The following is an 18,425-nucleotide window of genomic DNA, read 5'->3' on the forward strand; positions in this document are numbered from 1 at the left end:
CTAATTTATTGCACTAGTGCAGCAGTGCAGCTAAAAAGAACAGATGATTTCCATTGACATTCCAGAAAAATAACATTGGACAGGAAATTATTTATGCGCACGAAGATTTATTATTTATATTTTAAACGAAATGGATTCTTATATAATGCAGGTAATATGATAAATTGATGAACAGTTGTATGATACAATTGACGTTTTATCTTTATTTTTTAATTCAGATTCGACGAACATGGCTTAACCAGGATGGGGAAGCATTGGCAGTAAGTTACGAATATATTTTGATCAAAGATGATTAGATCATGTATTAATGCCATTTTTTTTTAAAGGGTTTCTTATCTCTAAGACACAATCATGTTTCAATATCTCAAGTTGGATCAGAAACTGCTATAATCAAGGCTGTAGAACATTTATCTGCACCATTAGATGATTTAGTCCTTTGTCATTTAAAGTAAGATTAATTATTTTTAATATATCCGGGTAGCAAGCATACGTTTTGACGTTTCATATTGGTCGTTCACCGACTATTCTTGACGTCATCAGTTGACATTTTTATGACAAATGTGACGGTCTAATGTCACAGATTCTTGACATCATAACGTGTACTGCATTTTGACATCATAAAATGTACCATATTTGGATGTTTTTTTTATCATAATAATAGCATTTTATTTATCATAATAATAGTATTTAATAGCATTGTCGAATAAAGCAGATTAACTGATTCGAGAGCATCATTAAACAATTATAGCCATTTTATTCTTCAGAAGAATCTTTGATCAAACTTGAATTAAACTGCTTTATTCGAAAAAGCTGGAAAATCCAAATATGATAAGATAATAGGTCACAACTTTTATATTTGTTATTATTTTATTTAAACATAAACAAATTTACATCTAAGATCATATAAAATTTTGACAAATAATGTCTTTTGTTGTATTTTTGCTGTATTTTATAAAAATATATTTTGCCAATCAACTGTAGAAAAAAATGTATATATTTTTTGACATTTTATTTACACTCGATTGATATAGCTAATATTTTCAATGTGTACTAATTTAATGAACACTTGAGTGATTAAGCAATATGAATTGTGCACAGATAAATGCATGTGTCGAAAGAAAAATTGTTAAAGTCTGATTGCGAAAGTCATATAAAAGTTATATAAAAAATTTTAAAAGATTTTTTTATAGGATTGATGTACTAACTAATCACATTAATAATAATATAATTGTCAGTTCATGACTGAAATATGATATCAAAATAATAATGTAAAATAATATTATATCAAGACGTTAATATAAAGTTACATAACAAATCGTTTCGACAACATATAATTAAAAATGATCAGTTTGAAACATCAAAGTGTGCTTGCTACCTGAGTATAATATATATATATATATATATATATATATATATATATATATATATATATGTATGTATGTATGTATGTATGTATGTATATATTTAAAAAATATATATTTTTTACATTATATATTCCTTTTTTCAGAGCTGTATCTGCTATGAACAAGAATGATGCCCTTGCTATATATAATTATCAAAGTTCAGCTGTACAATGTCTTGCTAAGATCCTGCAAATCCAAAAGGAAGAAAACTGGATGTTGCCAGTAATGAATGTAATGTGTCTAGAATTAAGATTATCTGCAATAGGTGCAGAAAATTCAAAGTATAACAAAAATATAAAGCATGGAGAAGTTCTTGAGAAGTGTGCTGAGTGTTTGATGGCTTGTTTCCGTGTTTGTGCAGCTGACAATAGAAGTTCAGAAGAAGATACAAAACGATGGGGAATGTTAGCCTTAATTAATCAACTATTAAAAGTATATTTTAGAATTAATAAATTGCATTTGTGTAAACCTTTGATACGGGCTATAGAGTCATCTCCTTATAAGGACCATTTTGCATTAGCGCAACAAATTACATATAAATTTTTTGTTGGCCGGAAAGCAATGTTTGACAGCAATTATAAAATTGGTAAGTATATTTTTCTATAGCTTAATAAGCACAATTATAAATAGATTTTTAATTATTTCAGCTGATGAATACCTAACTTATGCATTTGAGCATTGTCATATACAATGTACAAAAAATAAGAGATTGATTTTAACTTACCTTGTACCTGTGAAAATGTTATTAGGATATATGCCAAAACAAAGTCTTTTAGAAAAATATAATTTAATGGAATTCTGGGAGCTGATGGAATCCGTAAGAAAGGGAGATTTACGTTCTTTAGAAGGAGTAATGGCAAAACATGAAATTTTTTTTATTGATGCTGGTATATATTTAATTGTGGAAAAATTAAAATTGATTGCTTATAGAAATTTATTCAAAAAAGTATATTTAGCACTAAATACGCATCAAATACCGGTTCAAAGTTTGCTTATAGCATTACAAATAAATGGGATGGAGGATATAGATATGGATGAGACAGAATGTCTTCTTGCAAATTTGATATACGAGGGCAAAATTAAAGGTTACATATCTTATCAACATAAAAAGTTAGTTATATCTAAACAAAATCCTTTTCCTTCATTATCTACAATTGTATTATAAATGACTTTAATTGTAATTATATTTTGTAATTTTTGCAATAAATATATTTTATTTTTTGCAATTTTGTTGTAATACTATTATAAATATTAATAAAAGTCTAACGAAAAAATCAAGTATTTAAAACAAATATTCAAATCTGTGTATAAGATAAGTTTTTTTAGAAATATCTTTATCATGTGATTATTCAGTGAAACTATTGTTAATTGCAAATTACATTTTTTTGTTCGAAACAATTATGTGTTTTCTATACACCAATTGATTCTTCTCATTATTTTGTACATAAAAGTATTAAGGTAAAATAATCGAAAAATGACACATGCGAACACATACATTCTCTCTTTGTCTGCTGTCTGTCTGTCTGTCTGTCTGTCTGTCTGTCTGTCTGTCTGTCTGTTTGTCTGTATGTGTATAGCGATCAGCTGATCGAAGCAGGCGCCCCGCGTCTGACGGGCCTCGCGTTACCCTTGCCTGCCTCTTGTATCCGACCCGTCATGCGTTAACTACTTTCTTTAATAATTCGAAAACTAAGCTTCGGACGAAATTTTGCAAAAGGAAAAATAGTCTTAGAATTGACTCAACAATGTGTCATTTCACGGACACAGGGGGGTTATTTTGAATCACCCTGTATATAGCAAAGAACACAAACATGATTTAAAATCGTCCAGACTCTTTTTTCCTTTTTATGATTATTATTAATAAGTTATTATTCATAGTTCTTATTTACATTAATAAAAAAGAAAAAAATTTTTTTCTATTCTCAAATTACCACGCCTTAACGCTCTTATTTGCCAATTTTAACATTTATATTAATTTTAATAAATAATATGACATTAATATAAATAACATGTATAACATATTATAAATCTAATTTTTAAATTTATATATGTTTTTGTGAAAAAGTAATGTTTTAATTATTATAATCCTATATTTATTTCAAAATCTTATATATGCTTTTTTTAATTGTATAATATTTCAATATAAAGAATTTATCATTCTTTATGCATTTTTACGTATATTTCATATATGTTTAATATTAAATATTTCAAACTGTTTTAGCTAAAGAATATCTTTTTATAATATAATTTTAATGTAACTTTTCATCTTGTTTCTTACATTTCTAAGATTAAATATATAAAAATTGGTTTAATTATTTAAGAATGTTGTTTCATAATATGACTTTAACAGGTAAAAATTTTTACGATAAGTTTTAAAATGTACTTACCGTCCGGTTTGGTTTTCCAAAAATCATTCGCATCGGAAGCGGAAACACCAATGAACACTCCGGTACGCGATTTTTTCAAGGTGGAAAGATTGACACCAGCATCAATCAATGCCTCATGTGTCATTTCTAACATAATGCGAAGTTGCGGATCCATTACATGCGCTTGTTTAGGAGATATCTTGAAGAAAGGAGTGTCGAAACTGTGAAGATTTTTAAGTTTGCCAAATCTAGAAGGTGGACCGTAAAGGTCCGGTTTCCAACGTCGCTCGTCCTCAGTGACCATGTCCGTCCCTTTCATTAAATTCTTCAATGTTTGATGATTCAGGCAGACGGCCTGGAAAAATATCGATGTATTACAAACATTCACCTTATAATAAAATTGGTGTTGTATTATAATTTGAGGTAATATAATTACCTGAAATGCCCGCAATGACAATATCACCTTCAAAATAAGTAGGCATCTTGATCTTCGAATAATAAGATTTTGCTTTAACTTTTCTATCTCTCTATAAAAATAAAAATTCTTTCTTATAATTTTAGATTGCACATATAATAGTTTTATTAAAATTGAATTCTTGTATTTTTGTTTTTATAACTTTTACCTCCTTATCTCTTTTAAACCTTCAAATTTTATCGAAATTTTCAGCAGTAAAAATATATTAATAAAATATTAATACTCGAAATATATTAATACTCGATTTACAAATCGAGAATAATTCTTATTATTTCAAACTAATGCAATTAATATTAGAATATAATAAAATGGATAATAAATATACATAAATATACATAAAAAATATACTATTCTAGTTCTTTTTTAATAGGCGTTTCTATCTACATTTGATTATCGATTTTCATATATACGCTTACACATTTTAAAGTTTCATTAGGAAATAGCTATAAAGTTATCTATATTGTGATATTTTTGTAAAAAAAATTAATATCGGTTGTATTATAATCATCACGAACAACAAATACACAATTGCAATTTTTTGTACAATCGCGTAATGTCTTTCTTTATTGCAATTCTGATGAATAGTTTTAATAAAGCAACGAATTGCATTTGACCTTCATTATTTATATGTTTATTTCACAACAGAAAACTTTGTCTGTAAATCTGCTTTATACGCGACACATGTAAGCAGTTATTTTTTAATAATGTAAAATATGGAGTACCACCATGAGACCGTTTTAGGAATTCTTGTATTGTACATTGGAGTAATAATAATATTTGTAATCTCTGTAATTTCTTATAAGCATCAACACTGTAGCAATTTGGAAATATTTATTTTTACTTATCGGTTTTACTCTAAACAGAACCTCTTGGTATTTCATTTATTAATCTAATCATTTCTTATAAACTAGTTATACCGGTAATTATATCGTTTTGTTGTAATTTGTGTTGCATCAATATGCCACGTTCCATTCCACCAATTTTAAAAGTTTACCATTTAAATTCTCGTATTCTAAGCAAGAGAAAGATCATTTTTAGAACATTGTTTGGTAGGTGTCGGAAATATTGAACTATTTTTAGAACATTGTTTGGTAAGTGTCGAAAATATTGAACAGACTCAAACCAGGGGAGTACCAAGTTGAGAGATATTAAGAAAAACAAACGAACAAAATTGCAATTCAAATGTTCTAATTCACATACAAATTTATTTAAAAAATTTTGAGCAATATTTATTATGGAAAATGATTTGTTCGGAATTTAATATGAATATTGCTATTAAAAGAAGAAGATAATGATTGAAATAATCTTGTCTTAAAATTCTCTTGAGAACTGGAATGGAATAATGAAAGCCATGTTCTTCAATTTTGCTTTCCAGGTGGTGTAAATCTTATATATAACGCGGCATACGATGCATATATTTTGACAGTTTGATTGTCATAAGCCTTCTATTGATGACATCGATGACAGCATACACAGAAAACGGAAAAGTTCGAAATTTAATATCAAACTAGTAATAATATCTTTTTGGCGACACCGCCATTCACGCAATGCATTCTATCAATCCCAATTCCTCCGTTAAAATCTGACATAAGATTTAAAAAAACAATGTGTTTCTTTATAACCATGACAGGATTATCGGGATTTGCTCTATTAGCATATTCAATACATTCATTTGAAAATCTTAATTTTAATTCATTTTCGTAACGATAAATATGTACTGAACCTCTTGGAATAATTAAAACGTGAAAATTTATCTTTACAATAACTGTGAAGTGTGACCATGGTCTCCATTAAATTGAACAAAGTTTAAAAAATCACTTTTGATTGGCAGATCAGCAATTTCCACTAACAGCACACCTCTTACCGTTTTTAACTCAATATTATTACAGAGGAAATATTGCGTCTTTCATATTTCTTTATCCCGACTTGATTATCATATTCTCGAGAATAACATGTAAAAAATTTTAATCATCGCTCATTATTGAAAAATTATTATCAAATAAACTTCCCGATAATAAATTTTTTATGTATATTCATGCAGAATTGAATATAATTTTACAAAACCATATATGTATAATTGTGCAAATATATGTATAATTATAAATAATAGAGTACAGGTCATTATATATATTTACATATAAGTGCAATAACTGTTACATATAATTATATATAAGTGCGCATTTTGCATACTTATACATGAATTTCTGTTAATTTAATATGTAATTATATATAAGTTTTGCGTCATATATAAATATGTATAAATAACATGGATTTCTGTCAGTTTAATATACATGGATTATAATTATACATGGATTTCTGTTAGTTTAATATATAATAATATATAAGTCTTGCGTCATATATAAATATGTATAAGTAACAAATATAATTCAGATACAATCATATAATGGCCACGTTCGAAACGGTGGCGCACTTCTGCCCTTCTATTCCTACCGATGGTGTAGGTGCGGGAGAGGGGAGGGGACGAAGGCCGCCCACTCTTACACCTCCCCGCGCGCGCGCATGTGTATGTGTGTGTGTGTGTGTGTGTGTGTGGGGCCACAGCGAAGAAGTGTCGATTAAGTGTACTTCTTGATTGTGTAGACTGTCAATGTTTAATTCCGAGTATGGTCGTTTCGAACATGACCCTTACAAACGTGTGGTCGTTTCGAACGTGGCCGTTTCGAACGTGGCCGTTTCGAACGTGGCCGTTTCGAACGTGATCAAATTTATCCGTGGCCAACAAAAGTAAAACAATACATTTTGAAAGGATGGCCTACAAATTATAAAGAGATTGAGGAGAAGGTGAAACCGTTTTTTGAATTCAAAGAGGAGTTAGTGGTCATTAAAGAAATAATTTTTAGAGGGGATAGGATTTTAATTCCAACAGCCTTAAGAAAATACATGCTGACTAAGCTGCACACAGGTCATCCTGGCATAAATAGAATGATCAAAAGAGCTGAAATGACGATGTATTGGAAAGGAATAAATCAGGACATAAAAAAATATGTGAAGTCGTGCAAAAGTTGTCAGAAATTTCAAAATGGTCAAATTAAACAGATAATGAGATACAAAAAGGTTCCAAAGCTACCATGGGCAGAGGTAGGCTGTGATATATTTGAGTTAAATCAGAAATACTATATAGTAGTAGTGGACTCATTATCAAATTTTATTGAAGTAGTATCGTTAAGTGATTTGAAAAGTTCTACAGTCATTGAGAAATTAAAGACAATTTTTGCTAGACATGGCATACCGTTGATACTATACACGGATGGAGCGTTATGCTTTGATTCTGAACTGTTTAAACGATTTACAAAAAATTGGAGTTTTACCCATATTATGTCTAGTCCTCATTATCCAAAATCTAATGGATTAGCAGAAAGTGCGGTTAAATCAATAAAGAAACTATTTAAAAAAGCATTCGATGCTGGAGAGGATCCTTATTTGGCTCTGTTAAATTTAAGAAATACGCCTCGCGATAAAGTCCATTCTCCTGCTTCGCTTCTAATGGGTAGAAATTTACGAACCAACATTCCGTGCTCATTCAAAATGTTAATTCCTAAAATAACGTATAAGAAGGATCAAATAATATTAAAGCAAAATAAAATGTTATCAAAACAATATTATGACAAAACAGCTAGAAAAGAGACTAAGTTTAAAGTTGGAGAACCAATATTATTTCAAAAAATGCCCAAAGCAACATGGACTCCAGGAACAGTTCAAGCAATTGGATCCACTCCAAGATCATATGTAGTTCAAGGTGAGAAAGGAGGAGTATATAATAGAAATAACATTCACATAAATTCAAGAGAAAAGTTATCTGATAAAAATGAAACGGAAGTGTCAGTACAGAGAACGGGTGATATTGAGAATGCAAGTAATAACTCAGTTGGTGGAAAAGAAAAGATCAGATCTAATGGGAGTAAGCAGGAAGGTTCACAGTATGTAACAAGGGCTGGACGCACAGTTAAAAAACCAGAAAAATTTAAAGATTATTTATATATGAAGTAGAAATAAGAATACAGTAATAATCGATAACGATAATAACTCTCATAATAGGATTAAGTTAAAAAAAAAAAAAAAAAAAAAAAATTTAATTATAATGTAGGCAAATATGTGATCTATCTGTAAGTTATGATTAAGTACTACTTTGTTTAGTTTGTATGGCAAGATGCAATTAAAAGGGGAGGTGTTGTGGATTAGGCTTAAGGAATATACACAACAAGAGACGGAATAGACGGTTATACGTACGTGTAAGGATATACCATATAAATAAAGTCTTTATAAAACTATCAGTTGTATTACTTCCCAGCCTGATTGGGAATTCATTAAAACCACACATAACATATAGAGTTCTCAAAGACGCAGTAAATGTTTCATAACTCGTATTTTTCGTATTTCTATGCATACGTTTATTCCTTTTATATAGAGTCTGTGGGAATTGGAAACAACTCTTTCAACTATTTCGAATTGATACCAGATTACTTGATACCAGTTATAAAAAAACATGTTTTTTTGCATATTTATATATACTTTTATGATTTTATTTCTAATCAGTAATGCCAGATTCCGGTTTTTCGGTAGTATGTGGTAAAAATCTGCTTATAAATCATCTCATTAAATCTAAAAAAATTAGAATTTAAAACTAATCTAAGTCTAATCAAAAATTCGTAATATGGGTTCTGATGTATGTATAGATTTATACATATTTTTATGATTTTACTTCTAATCAGTGATGCCAGATTCCGGTTTTTCGATAGTATGTGGTAGCATAAAAAGGATAATAGAAAGAGACAAAACATGATTCTCTCTCGCTCTTTTCTCGCAGAGAAGAGCGATAGAGAATCATGTTTTGTCTCTTTCTATTATCCCTTCCATGCACCGCATACCGAAAGGCCGGAATCTGGCATCACTGATTAGAAGTAGAATCATAAAAATATGTATAAATCTATACATACATCAGAATCTATATTACGAATTTTTGATTGGACTTAGATTAGTTTTAAATTCTACTTTTTTTAGGTTTAATGGGATGATTTATAAGCAGATTTTTACTTTAGTTTTTACTTTAGATTAGTACTTCTATGAGATCGCCCCTTTCTCCCATTTATGCTGACTTAGTTTTGCAAGACCTTGAAGAAAGAGCTATTATACAACTTTCTTTTCATCTTCCTTTTTACTTTAGATATGTTGATGACATTGCTCTGATCGCTCCTACTTTTTCTTTGATCTCATTTTGCGAGTTTTTAATTCTTTTCATGAGAGACTCAAGTTTGACTGTGGAAATTGCCAACAACAATTGTCTTAAATTTTTAGATGTGTCCATCATCATTAACAATAACCATATTGAGTTTGAGTATATAAAACCTACGTTCTCTGGAAGATTTTTAAATTTCTTTTCTCAACATCCATTGGCACACAAAAAAGGTGTAGTTATCGGTCTTACAGAAAAGATTTTTAAACTATCGCACCCTTGTTTTCATGAAAGGAATTTCAAATTTATTTTTGATATTTTGCTTGGCAATGGTTATCCTGCAAATTTTATTTTTACTACGGTTACACATTGAGTAAAGTCTCTCATCCACAATAATATCACATCTCCTTCTACTCCTGCTTCTCCTCCGTTTCCTTTTCCTGCTCCTTCTTTTTTTGTGATTCCATATATCAGAGGTGTGTCTGAACAGTTCAAAAACATTGTCGCAAATTTGAATAAATCTTTGGTCTTTGTCATACTAAATAAATTAAATCGGTTTATTAAGACCCATACGGATCCTTTGCCAATGGAAAATCATTTCAATGTGGTGTATAAAATATGTTGTGAGGAATGCACAGCATCTTATGTGAGGCAGACTAATAGACAGCTCGCCACTAGAGTCAATAAACATAAATCGAACATTGATCGACCTTTCGAATCTCTATCGGTTGTTTCCCAGCATAGATTAGAGAGGCACGAATTTAAATGGAATGGTGTAAAAATTTTGGATGAAGATCCTTCATTTCTAAGAAAAATTATCTCTGAAATGATTCATATCATACGACAGAATAATAGCTTGAACGTTCAGAATGACACTATTAAATTTGATAAAGTTTATCTTCCCATTATAAAATCTTTTCCTTTACCGTTATAAAATCCTATCCTTTGTCATAGATTCTCAGACTCGATTCCTAAATTTCTTTCTTCCCTTCTTCCTCCCCGCGGTTGGTATGCCTAATTTCTCGCTTTCGCGTAATTCAAATAACACTACCCAACTGTCACCGATCTGGATGAAACTGCGCACACTTGTAGAACATTGAAAAATATTGAACACATGTTTTTTTATTTTTTCCCAAAACGCTTTTTAAGGGTGGAAACCACTCTTGAAGGGGGTAAGCATCCTTGGAAATGGGGTATCGCTCCAGGATTAATACGCCCAGAGTATACAGGGTGGGTCATTTTAAGTGATACTTACACTCCAATAACTTTTTTATATTTGAATGTACAACAAAATGTTTCAAATAAAAGTTGCTTGACTTCGAGGGGGACAGAAGATGGGTGGCAAAAATTTGATAATCATTTGAGGGTCACATAAAGGTTACTTTCAATTTCTTAAATGGAACCCCCTATTTTTCATTGCATATTCTTGTAGCTTATCTCGAGAACGCTTTCCAAAACACTATAATTAAGTTAGTTTTCATTAAGTACTTTCCGAATTATGAGGCTTGAAATCATTTCTTAATTTTACATAAACCGTAAAATATCTTGTAAAATATTCATTTTTCGATTATCTTACCTTAGTACTTTTATGTACAAAATAATGAGAGGAATCAATTGGTGTAAAGAAAACATACAGTTGTTTTTAAGAAAAAATATGGAATTGTTAATTGCAAATTACATATTTTTTCTTAAAAACAACTATGTTTTTTCTTTACACCAATTGATTCCTCTCATTATTTTGTACATAAAAGTACTAAGGTAAGATAATCGAAAAATGAATATTTTACAAGATATTTTACGGTTTATGTAAAATTAAGAAATGATTTCAAGCCTTATAACTCAAGAAGTATTTAACGAAAAGGTACTTAATTATAACGTTTCGAAAAGCTCTCGAGATAAGCTACAAGAATATGCAATGAAAAATAGGGGGTTCCATTTAAGAAATTGAAAGTAACCTTTATGTGACCCTCAAATGATTATCCAAGGTCAAATTTTTGCCACCCATCTTCTGTCCCCCTCGAAGTCAAGCAACTTTTATTTGAAACATTTTGTTGTACATTCAAGTATAAAAAAGTTATTGGAGTGGATCACTTAAAATGGCCCACCCTGTAGATAGCAATTGAACATGTTTTCAATAAATGTTGATACCATATATTTTCATTGTACTCCAAAAATCATTTTGAAGGTGGAACTCACCCTGAAGGGGATGAAACTCTTCAAAAATGAGTTTACTCTTCAAAAAAAATTAGACTGAGTGTATGGGTAAAAACAAAAATTCCACCCTTGCTTCGGCTTGGTTTAGAAGGTGGATGCTTTTTGCGGTACCTCTGCCTTATACATATAATGCATAATGCCTTTTTTGCGCCACTCTTTTTCCACACAGCTGCGATCCTTGCTGTGTAACATAGGTGAGTGACATGCGGACTCTTAGACATCACTATAGCTGTATACATTTCCATTTCTATGATTTATCAGAGCATTTTATTTTTCTTGATTATAAATTCCGGTTTTAATTCCGAATCGATTGTAATATTATTTGCGCCGACAACATTTGAAAATTTGATTCCTTGTATTGCGATTCTATTTCCTTGATATTATTTCCTTGATATTATTTCTGTGAGCGACTTTACTTCTTTTTATGTTATTATTTTCAAGTACAGCATTGAGAAGGACCTGGAAGAGATCGAAACGTTTGCGCTTAATTTTGTATATTTAATTTTGATGTATATTACGTTCTATATGATGATTCGCTTTTGAATGTTATTATTATGACTTTAATGACTTAATTTACTTGTCTATATTTTTTTGCACCAATGCCTGTGGTTATCTACCTAATTTATTTAATTCTTTCCTAGAATCGTATCGATACAGTATTCGCTCAGAAATATAGAAACTGATTTTTTTCAAAAGAGTCATTCATTCTTTTACTGCCATAATGGCCATATAGGCATGTATAAAAAAATACGTGTCTTATTTTAATTTAGATTACAATATTTCAAAACTCATGAAAATCGGAGGGGGATATTTCCGGTCCTTTCCTTAAGAGGACATTTTCTAACTAAGTGACGCCAAGTAAAAAGTTTTACATACAAATAACTGGATCCGACATTGAGACTATTCTCGACATGACATTACCAAGTAGCTTATCCGAAGTTTTGAGTCTAACAAACTTTGATTAAAACATTTTAGAAACTAAAGCCGTAATCAAAAATCTAACGGCACTTTTATTGCATAACATAAATATAAACTTTTGATTGCGATTAGTTTGAATAAGATTGGTACAATCAATGATTAGTACAGTCCTGGGAAATGACGATCGCATATCAGAATTGTGACATTTTTCGTTCATCTCTTCCATTTTTTCCAGGATTGTCGTCAGATTCAGACTCACGTACATACATATGCTCGCACGCACACACTCAAAGAGAGTGAGTTTTCCTCAAACGACGTTCACACCGTGCATACGATTATTCACTTCGGTGTGCAAATTGCCTTAAGAAACAATATCATATATGTGTAGGTTTGTGCATACACGTGAAAGGTTAATTTATCGTATAATAACAATTGTTCGTGAGTGAAAGCGAATTGTCGCGACAGCGCAGGATTTGAGAGAGCGCGACGGAAAAGGACACGACAATTTTCTAATAGCTAAAGAGACTCTACACAACACGTATTTTTTTGTATTTTTTCTGATTTTTTATTTCATACAATTAAATAAAGTTATACTTACAAAAATGTACAAAATTTCAGGAACTGAACTGCAAGGTCGAGAAGTCCGAAGACTGATAAAGCGTAACTGAGCAGTTTAAGCGAGCGGTTTTACTTGCGGAAAATTTTGTGAACTGCAAACTGCTTGTATATATTGTATTACTGCATATGTGTGTATGAAAAGTATGTAGGAATGTGGGAGTTTAACAATCTATATGCATTACATATAAATACTTAATATAGTTTCTAAATAAAATTTAAAATTGTAAGAAAAATTTTTTCCTGTATCATTAGTCGCATATGTACGAAGGCAACGTTCTTAACAGCGCCGAAACTGTCCATTTTCGAGAATTGTGCCCATTGAGACTTTTGATTAAAATTACTTTTGATTAAATTTGAATAAAATATTTATCTAAATCTTGTCAAAAATTCATACAATTCAACGGAATATATTATTTTCCATTAAATTAGTATAGGATTCTTTTACTTCTAAGAATAAAATAAATGATAAAAAGTACAAACGTGATTTCAAACCATCTGGAATCTTTTTTCTTTTTTAAGATTTATAAGTTATTTTTTTTATTATTTATAGGTTATTATTAGTTATTATTTATATTAATAAAAAAGAAATAGTTTTTTCCCATTGTGCTCAAATTATCACGCCTTAGCTCTTACTTACCACAATTTTAATATTTATATTAATTTGATTAAATAATATGAATGCATATCATGTACCAAATATAGCAAATCTAATGTTTAAACTTATTTATGTACTTGTGAAAAACTAATTTTTTATTTAATTGCTTATTCATTTCAAAATCTTATATATCTTATATACTTTTCCAATTGTGTAAAAAAATATTTTTGTATAAAGAATTTATCACGTATTTTTTATGTATTTTTCGTACATATCTTATATTTGTAATATTAAATATTTAAAAATTGATTTAACTACATAAGAATATCTTTCAAAAATATGATTTTAATGGAAATTTTCATAATCTTTTGTTTCTTTCATTTGTAAACTTTAATATTTAAAAATTGATTTAACTATTTACGAATATTGTTTTATGTACTGATTTTTAACAGACAAAAATTTTCACAATAAATTTTCAAAATGTACCTACCGTCCGGCATTCTTTTCCAAAAATCACTCGCACTCCGAAGAGTAAACACCAATGAACACACCGGTATGCGATTTTTTCAGGGTGGAAGGATTGACGCTAGCATCAATTAAAGCCTCATATGTCACTTCCAGCATAATGCGAAGCTGCTGATCCATTACATGCGCTTGTTTAGGAGGTATCTTGAAGAAAGAGGCATCAAAACTGTGAATATTTTTAAGTTTGCCAAATCTAGAAGGTAAACCGTAAAGGCCTGGTTTCCAACGTCCATCGTCCTCAGTGACCATGTCCGTCCCATTCATTAAATTTTCTTTAAATTATTCAATGTTTGACGATTCAGGCAGGCGGCCTGAAAAAATATCGATGTATTACAATATTCATTTTATAATAAAATTGTGATTGTATCACAACCATTCGAGAGAGGTATAATTACCTGAAATGCCCGCAATATCACCTTCAAAATATGTAGGCATCTTGATCTTCAAATAATTTGAGTTTCCTGAGACTAAACTAATTTTTTTATTCCTCTGTAAAAATAAAAATTCTTTCTTCTAATTTTAGCTTATACATATAATTGTTTTAATGGAATTAAATTACGTTCGTATTGTATAGCTTTATTTTTATTGAAGTTTCTATCGTAATATTTTAATATATAAAAAGACAAGTACACAATGAAAAATTATATTTTAAAAATATTAAAAAAAAATTAATTAACTACTTTGTTAATTTGACATTAATTTTCTTAGAATATAAGAAAAACTTACTGTTTAAAACTTATTTGAGTGATTTAATCAGGAAAAAGCTTATCTGCCACGCTATTTATGTTTTTAATTTTTTCATTCACTAATTTTTTACGATTGAGATGATTAAGATTTATCGAACTTCAATCTACAAGCTTTTTAGTAATGATAATCTTTTTAATTCATCGGTATGCTTAATTCTAAATTTAAGCATACAACAGCAAATGCTACAAATGTATTTACTAAATTCTTATAAGATTAAAAATAAGAATTAGAGATTAACAGTAAAAATTTATAAATATGAAGACTTTTATAGAAGAAATATTGAGAGCAGAATCACATACACACAATGAATGCCTAAATAATTTTGAAATTGCGTTTCTTTTTTATACTTCATTTTGTTATCCCTGCTTAAATGTCCTTGAATGTAAACATGTAAAAAGTTTTAATATCTCATTGTTTATTAAAAAACTTATTAACAAAAGAACAAATGAAATGTACTATTTCTATTATAACTGTAAATATTTATTTGTTTATTTTTTTAAATAAGAAATATTTAATAAAATTTTGAAGTAAAATAAAAAAAAAATTAAAAAACAACAGTTTTTATAGTATTAATATCATGCACATTATAAATAATATTACTGACAAGGAAAGAATCGAAAGAATTTCCTTCCGATTTTGATGAGCTTTGGATATGTTGTAGTCTGGATCAAAATAAAAAACACTTTTGTACGTGCCTATACGACCGTTACGATTAAGGGGATGAATGGCTCTTTAAAAAAAAATCAGTTTTTATATCTGAGCGAATACCGTTGGAACCATAAAAGGTACAAAAAAAATTTTAAATAAAAATTTTATAGTTTTGAATCTATGACAGTGTAATCAGATTTTTTCGATAATGATATATTTTTCGAAATTCGCTTCACCTCTCTTAATTTTGAAAATTTGAAAATTTTTCTTATAGCAAAATTTATAGCAAAGCACATTTAATGCAAAATTCAGCATTGGTAAAGTTGTATTCAAAAACACTTCTCACAAATTCTTCTGTATCGCTATATCGCTATACGCTGCCATTCATCTATGTGTTTCATGACGGGCTTATTATTCATGACACTCTTTATTCAGATATTCACAGAGATAATCATGAATTACCAATAAATAATTTATAATTTTTAATTATAATTTTTTTATATTACATATTTATATTATTTATGTGTTTGTAAAGTATTAATATATATGTCCTTCTTACAAATATTTTTCACGTTTATAAAAAAGTAGTATACTTTCATCATATAATTATATTTTAATTCTATTTTTATGTTATTTTTATGAATTTAATAAAGAGACATCTAAATTAAAAAGAAAGCATAAGTATAAGCAGGTAAAAGCATAGATAATAAGCATAGATATAAAAGCACAAACAATAATAAAAAATGAACTTTTAAAGTATAGTAATTTATATAATACATGCATACTTATTTTTATTCAATCGTAATAGAACAAAATTGTTAATACACTATATATACTAAACTGCTGGTTTGATTCACAACGATAGATAGCTTTTATAGTAATGCGTACGTGTTCCGATGGACATGTACATTGGACACATTTCTAAAATTATCTTATATTAATGTTATGTCCTTGATGTAAGCACAATTTTAGTTCGTTGCATAAATTATTGTTTTTCAATGTTTTATAGCTCGTATTTTTCTTGTCTCATACTTCCAAACGTTCTTTCTTATGAAGTCTGTATTGGATTAACTCTTTGAAATTTATAGAGTTGGCATCAGATTTCTAATAATTATGAAAAATATGTTTCTTTTGCATTTATATATATTTCGAAGGATTCAATTCTGACTACCATAGAATCCATCAAAGAGATTTTTCCGTGTTCGTCTAGATTCAGTTTCAGTGGATAAAAACCTTAATTTTTCTCATACGAGAGAATTAATCCTTTGATCAGCAGTCGAAAGTTTTTTTTTCATTTTTACTACATAAAATTTATAATTTAATGAAACTAAATGTGATTTTACATATTTTCCTGATGTACTAATACTTACTTTACATTTCTTATTGTTCTTGTATTCAAATGTTCATTTATAATTATTTATAAACAAATAATTCTGCGAAAATATGATTTTCTTTATCAGATTTGTTTCCTCGAAAAATATTTAATGTTAGAGGCTGAAAATTTTATTAAACATTCTTTATATATCAAAATATATAAATATATTATTTGATTATATTACGTTCTGTAAAAAATTATACTTTGTTATACATATAAAATGATAATATATTATATAATATTATCACTCTATATGCATATGTATAACAAAGTATAATTTTCCGCAGGCTAGATTTTTTTCTCATAAACAAATTACTTGTTTACTGTGAACTACTTGTTTATTGTAAAACTTTCTTTTTCTATACATATGTTATCCGCGATCAATCAATCACTCGATCGCGAAAGATCTTTGACTATGGAGTAACAATGGAGTTTTCAAAAACGTAGTAGATGTTTACGGAATTTTAGAAATCTTATTTTTTTCATATTTGTATACATACATTTATTTCTTTTTTATGGTGCCTGTATTGGAACAGCTCTTTAAAATGTTTCAAATTGGTCCCAAATTTCTAACAATTAATAAAAATATATTTCTTTTCGTCTCTATACATATTTTAATGGTTTTAATTCTGACTACCATATTGGATTCGTCATTTTGAATTTTTGAAATTTTATTTTAGATTTGTAATCAGCAACCCGAAAAACATAAAAAGTGTAAAATATTACAGAAATCCGTTAAGTAAAAAGAATTCAATCAAAGCGTTAATCAAATAGGCAAATTATTAATTGCCATAATATATAATAATATAATTGTTATAATATGTAGATCTAATATGACAAAATTATAGTATATATATTATTTACTGATAACACAAGCCTGCGAAGGTCAGTTATAAAATGCAGAGCAAGTGAATGTAATTGATTTTTTAACGCTGAAAACGAATGTGACTACAGAATTACCTTAGCACGTTTTCAGATTTTAAGTAAGTTGTGGTTAAACAGTCCAAAAATGGCAATTTTGGCCATTTTCATGAACTTATTATAAGAGAACTTAATATTTGGAAATATTTCTGCCAATGGCATCGTATAGCATTAGTCTTTACCTTTTCTGACTAACATCTCTTATTTTGAATATTACAGATTTAATATTTATAACTTATTTAAATATTCATAATATATTAAGCACATGTCTAAACAAAAAAATAATTCTTTTAACAAAATCATATAATCAATTTAGAAATATTTATTATTATTACAATTATCATAAATTACATTAAAATATAATCATTATTATAATTAAGATGTTAAAAAAAATGGTAAAAAAATTTAAGAAAAGTCATATCATTAAAA

General features: G+C 28.6%; 1 protein-coding gene across 1 annotated transcript; it reads left to right on the forward strand.

Moving 5' to 3' along the window:
* Positions 1–2,568, forward strand: LOC105251150 (PCI domain-containing protein 2). The gene is made up of 5 exons (XM_011257720.3): positions 1–151; positions 219–260; positions 327–448; positions 1,508–1,989; positions 2,051–2,568. The coding sequence occupies exons 1-5, from the start codon at positions 131–133 to the stop codon at positions 2,566–2,568; spliced, it is 1,185 nt and encodes a 394-aa protein (XP_011256022.1). The 5' UTR covers positions 1–130.
* The last annotated feature ends 15,857 nt before the right edge of the window (positions 2,569–18,425 follow it).

The sequence above is a fragment of the Camponotus floridanus genome, unplaced genomic scaffold (assembly GCF_003227725.1).
Source record: "Camponotus floridanus strain SB8 unplaced genomic scaffold, Cflo_v7.5 scaffold83, whole genome shotgun sequence".
Lineage (NCBI taxonomy): Eukaryota > Metazoa > Arthropoda > Insecta > Hymenoptera > Formicidae > Camponotus > Camponotus floridanus.

Coding starts and splice junctions, on each gene's coding strand:
- LOC105251150 (XM_011257720.3), top strand. CDS start 131: ATGGATTCTTATATAATGCAG. Junction 449..1,507: donor TTAGTCCTTTGTCATTTAAA/GTAAGATTAATT, acceptor TCCTTTTTTCAG/AGCTGTATCTGCTATGAACA. Junction 1,990..2,050: donor TGACAGCAATTATAAAATTG/GTAAGTATATTT, acceptor TAATTATTTCAG/CTGATGAATACCTAACTTAT.